Below are 17,509 nucleotides of genomic sequence, written 5' to 3' on the forward strand. Positions count from 1 at the left end.
TGTCAGAGGAGCAAGCAAGTTTCCTGCCTCCTAATAATGTCACAAATAACACAGATGCCTGTGTAAGTGCATGCTGATGTAGATACCTGTTTTGTGAGACCTTATAAGATATGCAAAGGTGTGTGTGCATACCGTGGACCAGGACAGAGATCTGGCATTGGATATGATATTACAGTGGTACCACGCTAGACAATGACCCCGCTGTACGACGAATCTGCAGGATGGTGACTTTTTTCCGATCGCTCTAGCGTTCGCAAAATGATGTTTCCTATGGGGGATTTTCGTTTGACGACGATTAGGTCCGTGCTGCGCAAACCGTTTGTTCGCAAGGCGATGATGTTTTCTGGCTCCGCAAAATGGCTGCCCTATGTTTTCCGGACCCATGCTTTGCAGGGCAGCCATTTTAACAGCTGATCGGTGCTCGTAAAATGGCTTCCCCTATGGGCGATCTTCGCTGGACGACGAGGTAATTTCCCCATTGGAACGCATTAAATGAGTTTCAATGCATTCCAATGGGAAACTGTTTTCACTGGACAATGTTTTCGCTCAACAGAAATTTCAGGGGAATGGATTATCGTCATGGTGCGGGGCACCACTGTATCTGCAGGCTGGGGAAGTGAGGTATCTATCTGATTCGCACCAACTCAATCAGTGTTATCACCCACTGGGTGACATGTGAGCTTAGTCTTTCTGTCCATTTCCCAACTCATCTCTGTATGAAGAACTCTGAAATAAATGTCCACCTCCTAACCAAGCACATATATTTTTCTTGCACTTTACAATGACCATCACAACAAATAATTGCCATCAGCAGGAGGCCAGGAGTCTGAGGAGTTTCTTATCCAGTGATGCAATCAAACCTCTTTGCAATCAGTCTGGATTGATTTTCCAGGGCAATGCCACCTTCAGTTAAGGCAACACAAAACCTCCAATTCCAGGAATCACATTCCAGTAGTTGGACACCCAGGAAATGGCAAGAAAACAAGGTGAGCAGAAAAGCTAATAAGGAGTGGCAGTGGGAGCTGGATGGTATGGCTCTGACAGTCCTAAGCACAAGCAAATGGGAGGGGGGTGTTAAAAAAGGAAGTAGAAATAAGAAGAGGAGTGTACTGTACCACATGCTTTTAGAGGCTCATCAGACAGGTCCCTGCAGTCCCTGTGTGAATCGCACACCTTGACTTCCTCTATGCACTCTCCACTCTTACACTGAAACTTGTTGGGACTCTCGCACGCCGCCTCTGTTGCATCAGGCAAGGGAGGGAAAGCAGCTGAAGTTAGATTAGGCACATGAAAATGAAGGCAGGATATCAAGAGAATGTAATTCAGAAGAAATGAGATGGAGTTAAGCCATGGGGTATTTAGTTACAACACACAACACCACTGATGCTGCTAAAGTTGGGGAAGTATGTCCCTGCAGAAGCCTCACTTCTGGAGCACTGTAACAGTTCATTATGACAAGCAATTGGACAGTGGCTCTTCAAAGTGGCCTGGATATTTTCTCTAGCATCCAAAATTCTTTGAGCAATGTTGTTTTTCCAACACCCCACAGGCTGGGATATTTGCCATACCTACCATTAACACAGCCGGCCTCATCACTGTTGTCTGGACAATCATGAACTTTGTTGCACTGCTTGGCTCCATGGATACAGGTCCCATCGCCACACTGGAATTCGTCAGGGCTGCAGGTCACCAGGGCTTGAAAACAAGGAGATTGTAAGAGAAACTGTGAGCAGTCATGCATTTGGATGCTCTCTGCAATTCTGAAACATGGTGGAAACTCAACAAGCAACATAATAGTTTAGAATTAATTTGGCTTTGGTTGGCTATTTACTACCTGGTGAGTTAACCCAAATTTATCCCAGCTTTAGAATAAGGATGACTGAGTCTCTGTGTGGCCTTTCTCTATCACCACCCTACCGATACGGAAGCTTGAGTGTTTGATTTTAATGATCCAATAAAGGTATCATCTCTTCTACATCTGGATAATGTTGGAAATTGTGATTTTTCTTCCCTGAGGTTTTGCATCACTACCCATCACACTGGCATGGGAGCAGCATGCAAGGAAGGAACTGATGGTGGCCAGTTTTATCTTACACAGCCATCCTGCCAGATAGGTTAGGCTGAAAGATAAATGACAGCTGTGACAAACCTCATGGACGAGCATGGACTGGAATCCATTTCTTCCTAGTCCAAGTCCAATGTCCATTGCACAGGCTTGCTATACAGACTGGGCTAGGTTTTGCTGGTGTCAGCTCAACCTCTTGTGTCCTAACCGCCACCTGTTCCTTTTCATTCTGCATTCTGCTAATTAGCAAAATCATTAGAACTGTAATTTTAAGAAACCGGTCAGTAAGAATCTGAAGGTATCAGAGGCTGTGAGAGAGCGACCTCAACGCTGGATTTCAAAGCTGCAATGACTACATCACCCCTGAACAAACTTATCCAAAAACATTGGTTTAAGTGCTTCCCTCCAGGGGAAATTGCATCCTCATTCTAAATGACAGAAAATCACTACTATTGAGTAGCTGGCGCCATACGACAGGGATGCTAATTCATGTGATCCAAAAGCCTAGTGGCAGAATTGCCTGGCAATTTCACAAACTGTGCCTAAGATCAGGAATTATGTCTCTTCAACATACCCTGGAAAATGGCAAGGAGGGAACAAGCAAGAACCCAGCAGGAACCAGAATTCACAATAACATTACATAGCCCAAGCACCATCCATCATACAGGATGAACACATTGCAGGGACTCAAGATCAGTATACTGAATGATGCTCTGGCCAACCGCATGCATTGCAGAATGCTTCATATTGCTTCTGGCTATTACTAATATTTATCAAAGTCCTCTAAAGTATCAGATATGCAAACCACTACTTGCACTTTCTGTTGGAAAATCCTGTAGATGGGAAGTTTTAACTTCATGCTGCAAATCAACACATCCTTAAAAAAAAACAAAAAAACCCCACAAACCCAGCAGGTAAAAGCCAGCAAAGACTCTGTGGCCCCTCAAAGGGAAGCAAGTTTTGTTTGGAATAAGCTTTTGTAGACTGTGACTTGTGCCAAATAAAACCTCTTAGTCTTTAAGTAGCCATGAAACTCTTTGTTGGTTTGCTGTAGCTGACCACTGACGATCAGGTCTACCCCTCTACAAAGAATCATGTGCATTCCCTCCCTGCCTCGACCCAGGAAGTTATTTATTTATTTACAATATTTTTAGCCGCACCATTGCCAGTGGCTTCTGAGATGCAAAATAAGTGGTGAAGAGCAACAGCTCATATTGCAACATCCAAAGTTGCCTGAATGACTCTTACATTCTCCTTCAAATGCTCTCGTTTGTTTGTTTGTTTAGCTTCTTAAATGCATAAATCTGGGAACTGCTATTTCATAGCTGTTTCAGCCAGGAGCCCAACTATCAAGCCATGGCCCACTTCAGCTGAATTCACTTTAGTCTGCTAAAGTGAATGGAACTGAGCCAACCTAATGGAAAACTGGTCATTTAAATATTCTGAAAATTATCACCTTGGGAGCCAAGTGGCTACTGAGCCAAACCTGTTCTTATGAAAGCCTCTTAGCATTATATTAGCAACCTTATTCCTGTGAAGCTACTTAAGAGGTTCTGAAGACAGAGATGAAACCTGTACTTAGCAATTGAACAAGTTCAGCACCATTAAGAGAATCAATGGAAAACATGAATACAGGAGCTAAATATAGAAATACTATACTGTATACAGGTAGATTGAAAATACCGTACAGAAGTGTGACAGGCTACATGGTAATTTTTCACTGATATCAACACGGAATAGCAATGTTAAAAGAATTAGTGATTCAGCCATCAAGTTCTGTCATTTGCACAAACCCACCCACCAAACTGCTTACTACTTCAGTTGCCAATAGCATAATGCACCATATGGAGACAGTTGGAGCAATTAATCCAAAATTGCACATGGAAGACAGTAGCGCAAACGGGAACTTTTCAGTGTGCACCTGCATGGGGTTGTTTCAAGAGACTTGCTGTGCTAATCAAGCACATCCTAATTTATTCCTTCATTTGCAAGTAGAAGCATTCTATATATTACACTCCATATATTTCAGCTAAGACCATTAAATGCTTCTTGTGTATCCTCAAGGCTATTCTCTGAAGGGCACAAAGCTTTGCCTAAAGCTGAATGTTTCTAGCACACTAGTAACTTGAACAGTGGTTGTTCCTCAATGACCCAAACAAAGACCTCTTTGTGTTTTGCCACTTTTGATCCTTTAGCAGGAAATGTCTGGAAGTAATTTATTTTGATCACCATTGTGTAAAACATTTTACTCTACCACTGAATTCATTTTAAGGGATTTTTTAAAAATCAGAACGTATATACAGGATCAAGAATATCAGCTGCTGAACATAGGTTACATTTTTAAGGGTTCCCCTTGATGCTTTTTAGTCCAGTCGTGTCCGACTCTAGGGGGCGGTGCTCATCCCGTTTTTCAAGCCGTAGAGCCAGCGCTTGTCTGAAGACAGTTTCCATTGTCACATGGCCAGCGTGGCTAGGGAGCGCCGTTTTACCTTCCCACCGAGATGATACCTATTTATCTACTCGCATTTGCATGCGAGGAGCTCGGGGAAAAGGGATGGGAGCTCACTCCATCGCGTGGATCCGATCTTACGACTGCTGGTCTTCTGACTCTGCAGCACAGGCTTCTGCGGTTTAGCCCACAGCGCCACCACGTCCCCTAGGTTAAATTTAGTCATTTAGAAATTAGTCATTTATATATATTTTGTTCAGCTCTCTGTTTTGTTCTGGTCAACTCATTTTTACTCATAGTCACTACTGACAACCTGCCTGAATGCACGCCATCCTTCCAAAACACAATGATAGATGCTGCTTTTGATAGATTGTCTGTAAACTGGGCCCCTCAGGTCGGAAGGCATCCAACATGCTACTGGGGAAGAGTGGAGGACAAGTACAAGTAGCTCCAGAGCTAATGAAGTGGTTGGGCCAAAGCCGAAAGGACGCTCAGCTGTGGACGTGCCTGGAAGTGAAAGGAAAACCCAATGCTGTAAAGAAAAATACTGCATAGGAACCTGGAATGTAAGATCTATGAACCTTGGTAAGCTGGAGGTGGTCAAACAGGAGATGGCAAGAATAAACATCGACATCCTGGGCATCAGTGAACTAAAATGGACAGGAATGGGCGAATTCAGCTCAGATGATTATCATATCTACTACTGTGGGCAAGAATCCCGTAGAAGGAATGGAGTAGCCCTCATAGTCAACAAAAGAGTGGGGAAAGCTGTAATGGGATACAATCTCAAAAATGATAGAATGATGTCAATACGAATCCAAGGCAGACCTTTCAACATCACAATAATCCAAGTTTATGCACCAACCTCCATTGCTGAGGAGACTGAAATTGAACAATTTTTTGAAGATTTACAACACCTTCTAGAACTGACACCAAAGAAAGATGTTCTTCTCATTCTAGGGGACTGGAATGCTAAAGTAGGGAGCCAAGAGATAAAAGGAACAACAGGGAAGTTTGGCCTTGGAGTTCAGAACGAAGCAGGACAAAGGCTAATAGAGTTTTGTCAAGAGAATAAGCTGGTCATCACAAACACTCTTTTCCAACAACACAAGAGGCGACTCTACACATGGAAATCACCAGATGGGCAATATCGAAATCAGATTGATTATATTCTCTGCAGCCAAAGATGGAGAAGCTCTATACAGTCAGCAAAAACAAGACCTGGAGCTGACTGCGGTTCTGATCATCAGCTTCTCATAGCAAAATTCAAGCTTAGACTGAAGAGAGTAGGAAAAACCACTGGGCCACTCAGGTATAATCTAAACCAAATCCCCTATGAATACGCAGTGGAAGTAAAGAACAGATTTAAGGAACTAGATTTGGTGGACAGAGTGCCTGAAGAACTTTGGATAGAGGCTCGTAACATTGTCCAGGAGGCAGCAACAAAAACCATCCCAAAGAAAAGGAAATGCAAGAAAGCAAAGTGGCTGTCCAACGAGGCCTTAGAAATAGCAGAGAGGAGAAGGGAAGCAAAATGCAAGGGAGATAGGGAAAGTTACAGAAAATTGAATGCAGACTTCAAAAGAATAGCAAGGAGAGACAAGAGGGCCTTCTTAAATGAACAATGCAAAGAAATAGAGGAAGATAACAGAAAAGGAAAGACCAGAGATCTGTTCAGGAAAATTGGAGATATTAGAGGAACATTTTGCGCAAAGATGAACATGATAAAAGACAAAAATGGGAGGGACCTAACAGAAGCAGAAGATGTCAAGAAGAGGTGGCAAGAATACACAGAGGAATTATATCAGAAAGATTTGGATATCCCGGACAACCCAGACAATGTAGTTGCTGACCTTGAGCCAGACATCCTGGAGAGCGAAGTCAAGTGGGCCTTAGAAAGCCTGGCTAACAACAAGGCCAGTGGAGGTGATGGCATTCCAGTTGAACTATTTAAAATCTTGAAAGATGATGCTGTTAAGGTGCTACATTCAATATGCCAGCAAGTTTGGAAAACTCAACAGTGGCCAGAGGATTGGAAAAGATCAGTCTACATCCCAATCCCAAAGAAAGGCAGTGCCAAAGAATGCTCCAACTACCGTACAATTGCACTCATTTCGCACGCTAGCAAGGTTATGCTCAAAATCCTGCAAGGTAGGCTTCAGCAGTATGTGGACCGAGAACTCCCAGAAGTACAAGCTGGATTCCGAAGAGGCAGAGGAACTCGAGACCAAATTGCTAACTTGCGCTGGATTATGGAGAAAGCCAGAGAGTTCCAGAAAAATATCTACTTCTGCTTCATTGACTATGCAAAAGCCTTTGACTGTGTGGACCACAGCAAACTATGGCAAGTTCTTAAAGAAATGGGAGTGCCTGACCACTTTATCTGTCTCCTGAGAAACCTATATGTGGGACAGGAAGCAACAGTTAGAACTGGTCATGGAACAACTGAGTGGTTCAAAATTGGGAAAGGAGTACGGCAAGGCTGTATATTGTCCCCCAGCTTATTTAACTTATATGCAGAATACATCATGCGGAAGGCTGGACTGGAAGAAACCCAAGCCGGAATTAAGATTGCCGGAAGAAATATCAACAACCTCCGATATGCAGATGATACCACTCTGATGGCAGAAAGTGAGGAGGAATTAAAGAACCTTGTAATGAGAGTGAAAGAGGAGAGTGCAAAAAACGGTCTGAAACTCAACATCAAAAAAACTAAGATCATGGCCACTGGTCCCATCACCTCCTGGGAAATAGAAGGGGAAGATATGGAGGCAGTGTCAAATTTTATCTTCCTGGGCTCCATGATCACTGCAGATGGAGACAGCAGCCCTGAAATTAAAAGACGCCTTCTTCTTGGGAGGAAAGCGATGACAAATCTTGACAGCATCTTGAAAAGCAGAGACATCACCTTGCCGACAAAAGTCCGAATAGTCAAAGCTATGGTTTTTCCTGTCGTGATGTATGGAAGTGAGAGCTGGACCATAAAGAAAGCAGACCGCCGAAGAATTGATGCCTTTGAATTGTGGTGCTGGAGGAGGCTCTTGAGAATCCCCTGGACTGCAAGGAGAACAAACCTATCAATACTAAAGGAAATCAACCCTGAGTGCTCACTGGAAGGACAGATCCTGAAGCTGAGGCTCCAGTACTTTGGCCATCTCATGAGAAGAAAAGAGTCCTTGGAAAAAACCTTGATGTTAGGAAGGTGTGATGGCAAGAGGAGAAGGGGACGACCGAGGATGAGATGGCTGGACAGTGTCTGCGAAGCAACCAACATGAACCTGACACAACTCCGGGAGGCAGTAGAAGACAGAAGGGCCTGGCGTGCTCTGGTCCATGGGGTCACGAAGAGTCGGACACGACTAAACGACTAAACACACACACAAACTGTTGAAATCCCTCTTAGCTGTAATACACAGAAAAAACAGACGTAGTTTATGTTTTGTTCCAAACAGGGGACAGTGCACAGTAGAACAATTGTAGAAGTCACAACAACTAACTGAGGTTAGTTAACAAGATGCCAATTGTGTACCTGGTCATGTGACCAGGCATGCAACCAGCTCCTTGTTAATTAGTAGCTCATGGTTATGTTACTGAATGCAGAAAAAGAAGGTTGGAGTTTAGCCCAGGCCCACTGGTTGCTGAGAGCTGACTGCGAGTGCTGTTTTTCCATACATGATTATTCTGAGAGAAATTTGGATTTTGCATAATAAAACGAATCACCTTTCAATGCATTCCTTCACAACTGCTATTACTTTCCCCTATACAGCAGTGCCTTGACTTACGAATGCCCCTACTTACGGCCAGTTCGAGTTATAACTAGCTCCGGCTGAAAATTTTTTGCTTCTACTTGCGACCGGAGCGTCCACTTACGAACAGAAAAAGGCAGGGAAAAAAGGTACGAAATTCAAATTGCTAACTGTAGGTGGTGACAAGGCTGCTTCTTTGTACCTCTTTCATCCCAGCAGTTAGTGTGTGTCCTCGTTGGAGTTTGGAACTGCCTCCTTCTGCTTCTGAGAGTGTGTGTGTGTATTTGCAGGGAGGCTTCGGGATGCCTTGTAAGGTAAGGTGCCATTTTCTGCTTTTTAAAAACTGATCTGGGTGTTTTTGCAGCGTGGTTTTGAGCTGGAGGGTTATGTTTCTGTGCTGTGATGAGTCTTGGGGGGTTTGTTTGTTTTTTTGGTTCTCCCCCCATTTCCGATGGGTCTTGGGGGGTTTCGTTGCTTTTTGGATCCCCCCCCCATTTCCAATGGGTCTTGGGGGGTTTGGTTGCCTTTTGGATTCCCCCCCCCATTTCCAATGGGTCTTGGGGTGGTTCCTTGCTTTTTGGCTTCCCCTCCCCATTTCCAATCTTGCATGATCTGCTTGATTGCTTTTTCTTTGTCTTGTTTGCATTTGCAATGGGTCTTGCACAGTTGATTGATTTATGGTTTGTTTTCTTTGCATTAGGTCTTGCACACTTGATTGCTTTTTCCTTTGTCTTGTTTGCATTTGCAATGGGTCTTGCACGGTTGATTGCTCCCCCCCCCTTGGCTGGAAGGGATTAATCACGTTTCCGACCAGTCTTGCAGTGATTTTTTGGGGGTGATTTTTTTTCTTTGGCCAGAAGTGATTAATTGCATTTCACTGCATTCCGTTGGGAAATGGTGCTTCGATTTATGACCAGTTCGAGTTACAACCATCTTCCTGAACCAATTAAGTTCATAAGTCGAGGCACCACTGCATGTGCTATGTGCCATCAAGTCGGAACTGACTTATAGTGAACCTAATAGGGTTTTCAAGGTAATTGAGATATTTCAGGAGTGGTTTTACCAGGTCCACTCTCCCACTGAGTTTCCATGGCTGAGCAGGGATTTGAACCCTGTTCAACAGAGTCCTAGTCCATCTATCCATTACACCACACTGGGAATTCTACATTATCCCCTGTAGAGGGAATAAAACCCAGTGGCCCAATTCAGAGATAAAAATCCTGCTCTAATGAACAAAGGCATGTAATACCATGAACCAACTGTGTATCCATGTGCTCTCTCCTCCCCACCCCTGGTACCTTAACTCAATACTTTCTGGTTTGCTAGTCTCCTATTATGTCCTATTCTATCTGCGTATCAGTATGGTCTTGAGCATTTTCCACAAACCAGGTTTTTAATATTTTTCTTGCAAACAGCATTGAAGTTAACCAGCTGGATATCACAGAGAAGTGAGTTTAAGAAATAGGAAAAAGTCAATTTAAGGCAAACTAGAGAAGGGGAGGGGTCCATGAAGGCAAGCAGTTTATTTCCAGGCCTAGGCCAAAATTCATTAATCTCTTTGCTTCAAAACCATAAAATCCCATATGGTGGACACAGCATTGGATATACCTATAACTTCTTCTGAATACCTTATTTAGAACAGCAGTTCAGAGCAGGTAGAAGTGAAAACTAAACCTGACAGGAAGAATCTACAGTACAAGGGGTCTGAATCCTGAGTTAAATTCTGCAGCTGGTCTCAACAATACACATCTGAGCCTTCAAATGTGATTGCTTGGTTTATTTTTCTGACTCATATGCTGTTAAACGATTCATTTTGTATGCAAATTGCAGGAAAGCATTCTAGAGGAAACTAAAAAGATTCTGTCCTCACAACCAAGAGCCGTCCACCCGCCCTAAAGGTTGTCTTTCAGGAACCCTGCATACACGTAGTTGTCATATAAATATTTCATTTCTCATTTCCATGTTCGCAATTATGAATATTTCAGTGAAACATTTTCTCCATTTCCTTCCCTCTCTCTCAGTCCTTGGGTGAATGACCAGCTTATGCTAGTTAGCATCTGAAAAATGGATGAAACATCCCCAAACACTGCAGCAATGTGTGAAAGAGCACAAAGCTCACTGAAGAGAAATCCATTATTCAGTAACTCAGGGGCTTTAACAACTTGACTACTTACAGAAGCAGAACTTCAATTTTATTTTTAAAAGCAGATGGGATTCTCAGGCTGCAGGCAGAACTGTTCTTCAGTACAGAGCGGCAGTGGGGATGCTCTAGCGCTTCAGAAGCCTATTCCCCTCACCCCCCCCCCCCAAAAAAAAGCCACCACACAGCCACACCACTTCAAATGTTCAAACCAGGGGAGCTAGAAATCTCCTTCTGGTTTCATAAAAACCTCCAAGATCAAAGAATGATCTAGAAACCTCCAAGAGAAGTGTTTCTTGTTTCTGACAGAGCAAAAAAAAAAAAAAAATTTGGGGGGGTGCCAGTGGGGGAATTCAAGAGAGTTCAGCAACCGTGACAACAGATGGAATCATCTGCTCAGTCCTAACAAAAAATACTGAGTACGTTTTGTGTGGGCAATATGAAGAGAATTAACTAGCCAGTTTGATATTACTAATTACTCTGTCAAGGCCAGAAACATAGCATTGTACCCAACAGGGATGGGGATTCACAACTTGTGACATGCTGTCAAATCCAAAGTCACACCAATGACTTGGATTTGGACCTGACTTGGGGTGGGAGCATTGAATGACTCAGATTCGACGTGTGACTTGGGCGTTGCCATTTGTCCAACTTGCGTTGTCGAGTCCCCATGGGCCTCCCCACCTGCCACCACCCTGGGCCAGCACATGCGCAGAGATAGTGGGGCAACTTCCCTTCCTGGAGCCAGTTCCTGCCTCTGCATCTGCACTGGCCTATCACCTGGTGGGTGGATGCGTGGGTGGAGGCAGCAGCCAGTTCCTAGAATGAGAGCCAGCCCTATTGCCTCTGAGGGTGGCAGCCGCTGCCTGCCGCCTTCATCACAGCTCTTGTGAATTGCATTTCTACCACCAAATATTAGCTGTCGTGGTCTTAGGTTTCAGTGCTTTTAGCTTGAGATAACCGATGTTGAAATTCAGAGCATTTAATTACCTTGGATAATTTATAAGACACTATCAGACAAGGACCTAATTCACCAGTGGTAAGTTCTTTGGGATACAATTTTTTTCCTAGGATGAAAAACACACAGAACAAAGCAGCTTTGGTCTTTTGAGATGCGGACTATTTTGCAACTTATGGTACTTTAGTCTCTAGTTCAATTCTCTAGCCCATGAACAAAACAGCAATGAAAATTAGTTTAGCGCCCTGATGCTCTGCACCTTTGGGAGTAAGCTTCTATTGAACTCAGTGGGAGCGACCTCCAAATAAACATACTGAAGACTGGGCTGCAAGGCTCAATGACCATTCTCAGCTCCCTCCCCTCCTATTGTACTGTTCAACACTCTGTGGACACTCACGACAATCTTGCTCATCTGACTTGTCTTTGCAGTCCTCGTCTCCATCACATTTCCAGTTCAGATGGATGCATTCGCCATTGCCACACTGAAACTCGTGAGAGGCACAGGTGCTCATGGTCTGTGGCTTGAGCTTGTGGCCACACTTCTCCATCAGCTCATCAGAATGATCCTCACAATCAGGTTGGTTGTCACAGACCCATATTTGGGGGATACACTGGCTGTTATTACACTGGAACTCATTGGGGTTGCAAGTGAGGGGTGGGCACTTCCTCTCATCACTGCCATCGCCACAGTCATCGTCACCATCGCAGACAAAGATGGTAGCTATGCAAGTCTTGTTGCTACACTGGAACTCGCTGGAAGAACAAACTTTAGAGAAAAAAAGAAATGTATGGGTTAGCTGGTAAGAGCTTTCCCTTCCCATTTTTAGTCCTTCCCATTTTCAGTCTCTCTACAAAGAGTCACCCTCCTTTGAAATCTCTTTTTTGTCTCTACATTTCCAGGAGAAACACAGAAATATGCATTTTCAGTCCTTGTACAGCTATAAATCACTTATGATCATATACAGTAGAACCCCCTTAAAAGTCTTACTTGCATGATTCCAGTACTTGCAGAGTGTCTAGTCCACATTGATGCTTACTATCCCGTAAGGGACAATGTGGCTCATGCCAACCTTATATTTGCAGTGAGTATAGGAATGTAAATAGGATTGTGCGGTATTGAGAGAAGTTTCTACTGAGCTGTGCCCAAAGTTGCATGACCCTGTGCTTTTGCAAGCAGGCAAAAATACCTCTGGCTTATTTGCTTTTGATAATTCCATGATGTTAATTCACTGAAATGTATGCCACTTTAATAAACCTTGTTGTCTAGTATGGAGATTCAACTAAAGGAGGAAAACTGCCAGATGGTCCAAAATTTCTTCCAAATGCAAAAGCAGTCAGGTGGCAAATCTAACTGGAGGAGTCCACCAACTGCAGAGCGATGAAACATTAAGATCAAGGCACTGTGCAAAGCTGGAGGAAAAGAACAGCAACGCTGTTGTACATAAAAATAGTAAAACAGTCAGAAAGGAGAGGAAGCAAAATAATGACGACGACAACAACAACAATGAATAATAATGAATATGATGGGTGGATTGGATGGGTGGGTAGGTATGCAGCAATTCACAACCAGTATGTGCATGTGCATGCCTTTGTGTGTGTGTGTGGGTCAGCAAGTGAAGTGTGTAACACTATCTTGTGGATTTCTTATTTGTGCTTTACTATACTCTGCTCTCACTTTTGTCTCTTCAGGAGTGCTGATTTAATTACCCTCCAAATCTAAGTAGATTCAGAGTTTCACAACTTGTCTTGTTCTGAACACATTAAGAAGGATGCACAGGCCAAATGCTCAGTGAGGTACACAGGGATTTAGCTTCTGAGTTGTGCTGATAAGCCCCTTTGCAACACATCAACAATTTTCTCTGGCCCTCACCATGTGGCATTTACATCCAAATGAGACTTTTCTGCACTATAAAGTTAGGCAGGATTTCCTCTTTCCATGTCTGGGTTCCTGATTTAGAGCTGAACTGGAGGAAGCAGTTCAGATGAAAGCTTCCAGGTGTCCTAGCTATGGGCAATTAACGGTCACTTTGATTACGAAATGAAAATCTGTCTCCCGACCCCATCAAGAGTTGCCGTTGAACACACTTAATTGAGTGTAATTTGCTTGGTTATTAAGGAGGAAAAAACTTGTTTCAAAATCTGAAAAAGTCCGCTGGGAAATGATCACTTACAAATTACACAAAATGAAATCACTGTCTTGGAAAATAGCAGTTTTAATTGATATGGGCCTGGAGTATTTTATCTGAAACAAGACTTTCCTTAGCAATAGCTGAAGAAGATATTACTCCTCCTGCCTCATTCCCATTACTAACGCCATACCGTACTAGTGGCTGACATCTTCCAAATATAGAGAAGAATGATGCGAGGAGTTAAAGGAAAGAGGGTAATTCAAAAGAAGGCTGGCCTACTGGTATCTCTTTATGGCGAGGTAAATTAATAAATAATCTTCAGCAGCATAGTTGCACTTATCGAGCACCCACTGAAAGAACTGAAGGCTAATCACCAAATCATACAGTTGTATTTTTATTGAACACACTTTCTCATTAGGTTACGTAATAGGTCTTGGGGCTACCGTTTTATACTAACAGAGGTGAAGAGATTCTAGCTAAACTAAACAGAGTATCTCATCTTGAGATGGGTTTATGTTGTTTTCTTTTTATTCACTTTGAAGTGAACAAGTGCGGGGGAAAACAGAATTAAAAACTGTGGCATGTGGCAATGGAAGGTCAGGGAGAGGGGAAGTTTCCCCCCCCCCTTATTGCTTTGTGAGCTCATTGTGATTTTTTTTTTAAAAAAAGTCAAACACACTCCCTGATTCATAGCTGAGTGTTGCTATTGTGTGTCATGAGGTCACTTCAAGCTTCTGGCAACCCCAACAGTGTTTTTCAGGTATATAAGATATTCAAGTAGTAGTTTACCATTGTTAGGTCCCAATGAGTTTCCAGGGATTTGAATCCATGTCTCCTAAGTCCTAGTCCAACCCTCTTATCTACTACATTACACTGGCTTTCATTTTAGCAGAATATAGCTGAACAGACCAATGCATCTTCATTAAACATTTTCTTTCACTCTCCTCTGGCGAAATACCCATTTAAATTTGGGGAAAAAAGCCTGAGGTCTTCTTGCCCCCAGCATCTTAAAAAAAAATTTTTTTTGCGATATCCTGTTTAAACAACATCTCACTATGCTTGAAACTGTCAGTCATTTGTACATTCAAGGGATGAAGCTGCAAGTCAAGCAAGCAAAAAATAATCAGCTATGATTGCAGTCTGAAAACAAGAGTAGTTACAACACCTTTGTGCACAAACTAATCAAGATGGAAGAAACTGAGGTTCAGTTTCAGAACCTAGCTACTTAGATATGGTTCCCTAAATTTTTGGACTGGAAATAAGAGGTATTGTGGAATTTGAGCATTCTAGGATAGAGGATATTGATTTGGGGATCACAAGTTCGATTTAGCAAGTACCTATGAAACTGCTGCCAAGTCTCACTCCGATAAGCAATTCCACATAGAATACAAGCCAGTCTATAATATATTACCCTATCTCTCATGTTCATTCCAGACTTCTAAAATTTCAGAATGTTATGACCCGGCAGCCATAACAGATCCCACATCCATCTTATATAGTATTTCCTGCCAGTTGGACAGTAACCATCTCCCCCTGTTCAGAAGCATGAACTTCTTCTTAATTGTGACTTGATAAAAATGCAGCTGACCTATTCATCCCACTTAATGGCACACCAGCAGCCTTCATGGATCACTAGCCTCATTCCCCCACTGGATAAATAATTTACAGCAGCATAGTTGTGAACCTTTCTAAAAAGTTCAAACCATTATTGATAAACATGAAAGGTGCAATGACTATCCACTTCTAATAGGCAACTCCAAGTTGCACAGAGGAAACTGCCTAGGTAGCATTTGAAAGGACTACAAATCAACGATTACGCAGGCTCTTATTCCACCCCTCTTCCTGCCCACCTTTTATTTCTTGGCAGCGCTGAAGCAATTAGCCACTTCAACTGCAAATGTATTTTCCTTTTTTAGAGATCTAATGAACATTCTTCTTCCTTTTTTTTTTTCATTAGCTGGTCTCCACCCTTCCTTCTGCTTGTATATCTTTTCTCTCTCTCTTGAAATCTGCCAACATGCAAATTGGAGAATTCCTCACATAGGCATGAACCTGACCCTTCAACAGCAGATAACACAAATTAAGAGCATCTCCTCCTCTCCTCTTTGCCTACACATTTACCTAAGTGCTCTCCCATCAAAGCCCATCTCAAGTCATTAATGGATGCCATGCTAAACGATCATAAATGAGAGATGCTGGCTTTGGCACAAGCCATCTGTTTATATTCTTTGATTTTTCTACCTATTAGATTATGAGCTCTGCAATGTGCCAGCAAGGGGAAAGATACAGATTAATTTTTTTAATGTTCCACGATTCAAGAAAAAGTGCTTTAATTGTAAGTGTAGGAGTGATTTTAAAACATGATGCACCTTTAATAGAAATCTCCAGAATTCTGCATAGCAAAGGATTAGGCAAAAAGCAAGTAAGTAAAAAACAAAACAAAATAAAACCTATCCTTTCTTTCCCTTCCTTCCTTTGTCCACCACCCTTTGAAGGCAGCTCAAATATCCCTTTTTGCCTCATAGTAGAGAGTGCAGTAAACTGTGCAGAAGTATGACAGGGCTCTCCAACAGTAAGAAACCTTTAAGTAGTTCAGACAGAGTTCAAAATAGATTGTTATTGTTCTGTGCCATCAAATTGGAACCAACTTATAGCAACTGGCCTGTCAAGGATACTTAAGGAGTGGTTTTACCAGTTCCCCAGTTTCATTGCCAAGTGAAGATTTACACCGTGTTCCCCAGAGTCCATCACTCTGTCCACTACACCACATTAGGAATTGCGAAACAGATTACAAAGCAACATAAACTGCCTACAGGTTTTGCGATCCAACTAACAGTTTAACCAAATCAGGCAAAATCCAGTTTAACCAACTGTAGCGAACAGCCCTGCCCTCACCTGTCCGTCACAGCTGAACAGTGGAGAAGGAGCCAATGAGGGGATGGGAGACGGAGCCAAGGGGGGAGGGGGCTGGATATAAAGGCTGGTGTATGGCGTATGAAGGGAGATTCTGGTAGTGAGAGACAGTGTGAAACTTAAAAGTGAACTCAGAGTTAGAGATCTGTAAGAACGCTGAATGGAACAGAGTTTTAAAGTTAAAGTAGAATTGATTCGAATACAAATGATTAGCAGCCTGTGATTTACCTATTGAATATGAATCAGATGTTAACTTTGCTGATCTAATAAATGACTTAAGTTTTAAAAGCACACGTGTCTCCATGATTAAATGGTATTAAGGCAGTAATACCTGGTGGCAGCGAAGAAAGAAGAAGAGCGAGAACCTCGTGAAGGCCTGGGGGGAATAGGGGCTTCAGAGGAGATCACCACACCAACTAACTGGTAAACCATTGCCAGCATATATCTATATTATTTAAAGGCATGAACTTTGGCTCAGAAATTATCATAGATATATGTATTTTTGTGAAAATAATTTTTATTCTAACTCGTAGAATTATACAAGCAGTTTCCAAGGTCATAGCTTTTTCAGACAGTAAATCTAATCCAAATACATTTTCCAATCTGCCACTCATAAACCAATTTATCAGTCCATTTAATGCTTTCTTTTTTCAGTACTATGAAAACTCTATGAAGAACTAGCATTCTGAGAATGTAACTTTGAGTTTGTACCACAATCGTTCTGAAAATGAAATTATACATGGTCTCCAGCTTGGATGAGACCTGTCAGCTCTACGGACAACTTTTTAAGTACCACCAGCTTTGTAACAGCCCTTGGTCTGTAACTTACTTGGTATGTAACTGTCTATTAGGTCATGTTCTGTGTATGTAGTATGTTGTGATGAAAACTGTCATATTATTTGTCACATTATGAAAACATCATCTAGCAAAGGAACTGTGGTAGGAAGCTGAATTCCTAAAAGAGTTAAAGAGAGATTTTGGAACAGTTTCCTTACAACTACTGTGGATACAAGGTCTGGCATAAGTTTTCAGAAAGATCTGTTCCAATCTGTGAAAATAAGGTTGACAGAAATTAATCTAGTTTGTCCATGCTGTGGTGTCAATATGGA

The 17,509-nt window shown here is 42.4% G+C and overlaps 1 protein-coding gene across 2 annotated transcripts in view; it reads right to left on the reverse strand.

Annotated features, from left to right (window-relative positions):
• Positions 1 to 17,509, reverse strand: part of LRP8 (LDL receptor related protein 8) — a 221,395-nt gene that overhangs the window by 26,869 nt on the left and 177,017 nt on the right. The window contains exons 5-7 of one of the 2 annotated variants that reach the window (XM_072997637.2): positions 11,756 to 12,124; positions 1,573 to 1,695; positions 1,116 to 1,238 (exon numbers count right to left, since the gene is read on the reverse strand). In XM_072997637.2, coding sequence (XP_072853738.2) covers positions 1,116 to 1,238; positions 1,573 to 1,695; positions 11,756 to 12,124 — 615 coding nt within the window. The remainder of the gene's footprint in view (positions 1 to 1,115; positions 1,239 to 1,572; positions 1,696 to 11,755; positions 12,125 to 17,509) is intronic. The other variant, XM_020799651.3, reaches the window with a different exon arrangement.

The sequence above is a fragment of the Pogona vitticeps genome, chromosome 4 (genome assembly GCF_051106095.1).
Source record: "Pogona vitticeps strain Pit_001003342236 chromosome 4, PviZW2.1, whole genome shotgun sequence".
Taxonomy (NCBI): Eukaryota; Metazoa; Chordata; class Lepidosauria; order Squamata; family Agamidae; genus Pogona; species Pogona vitticeps.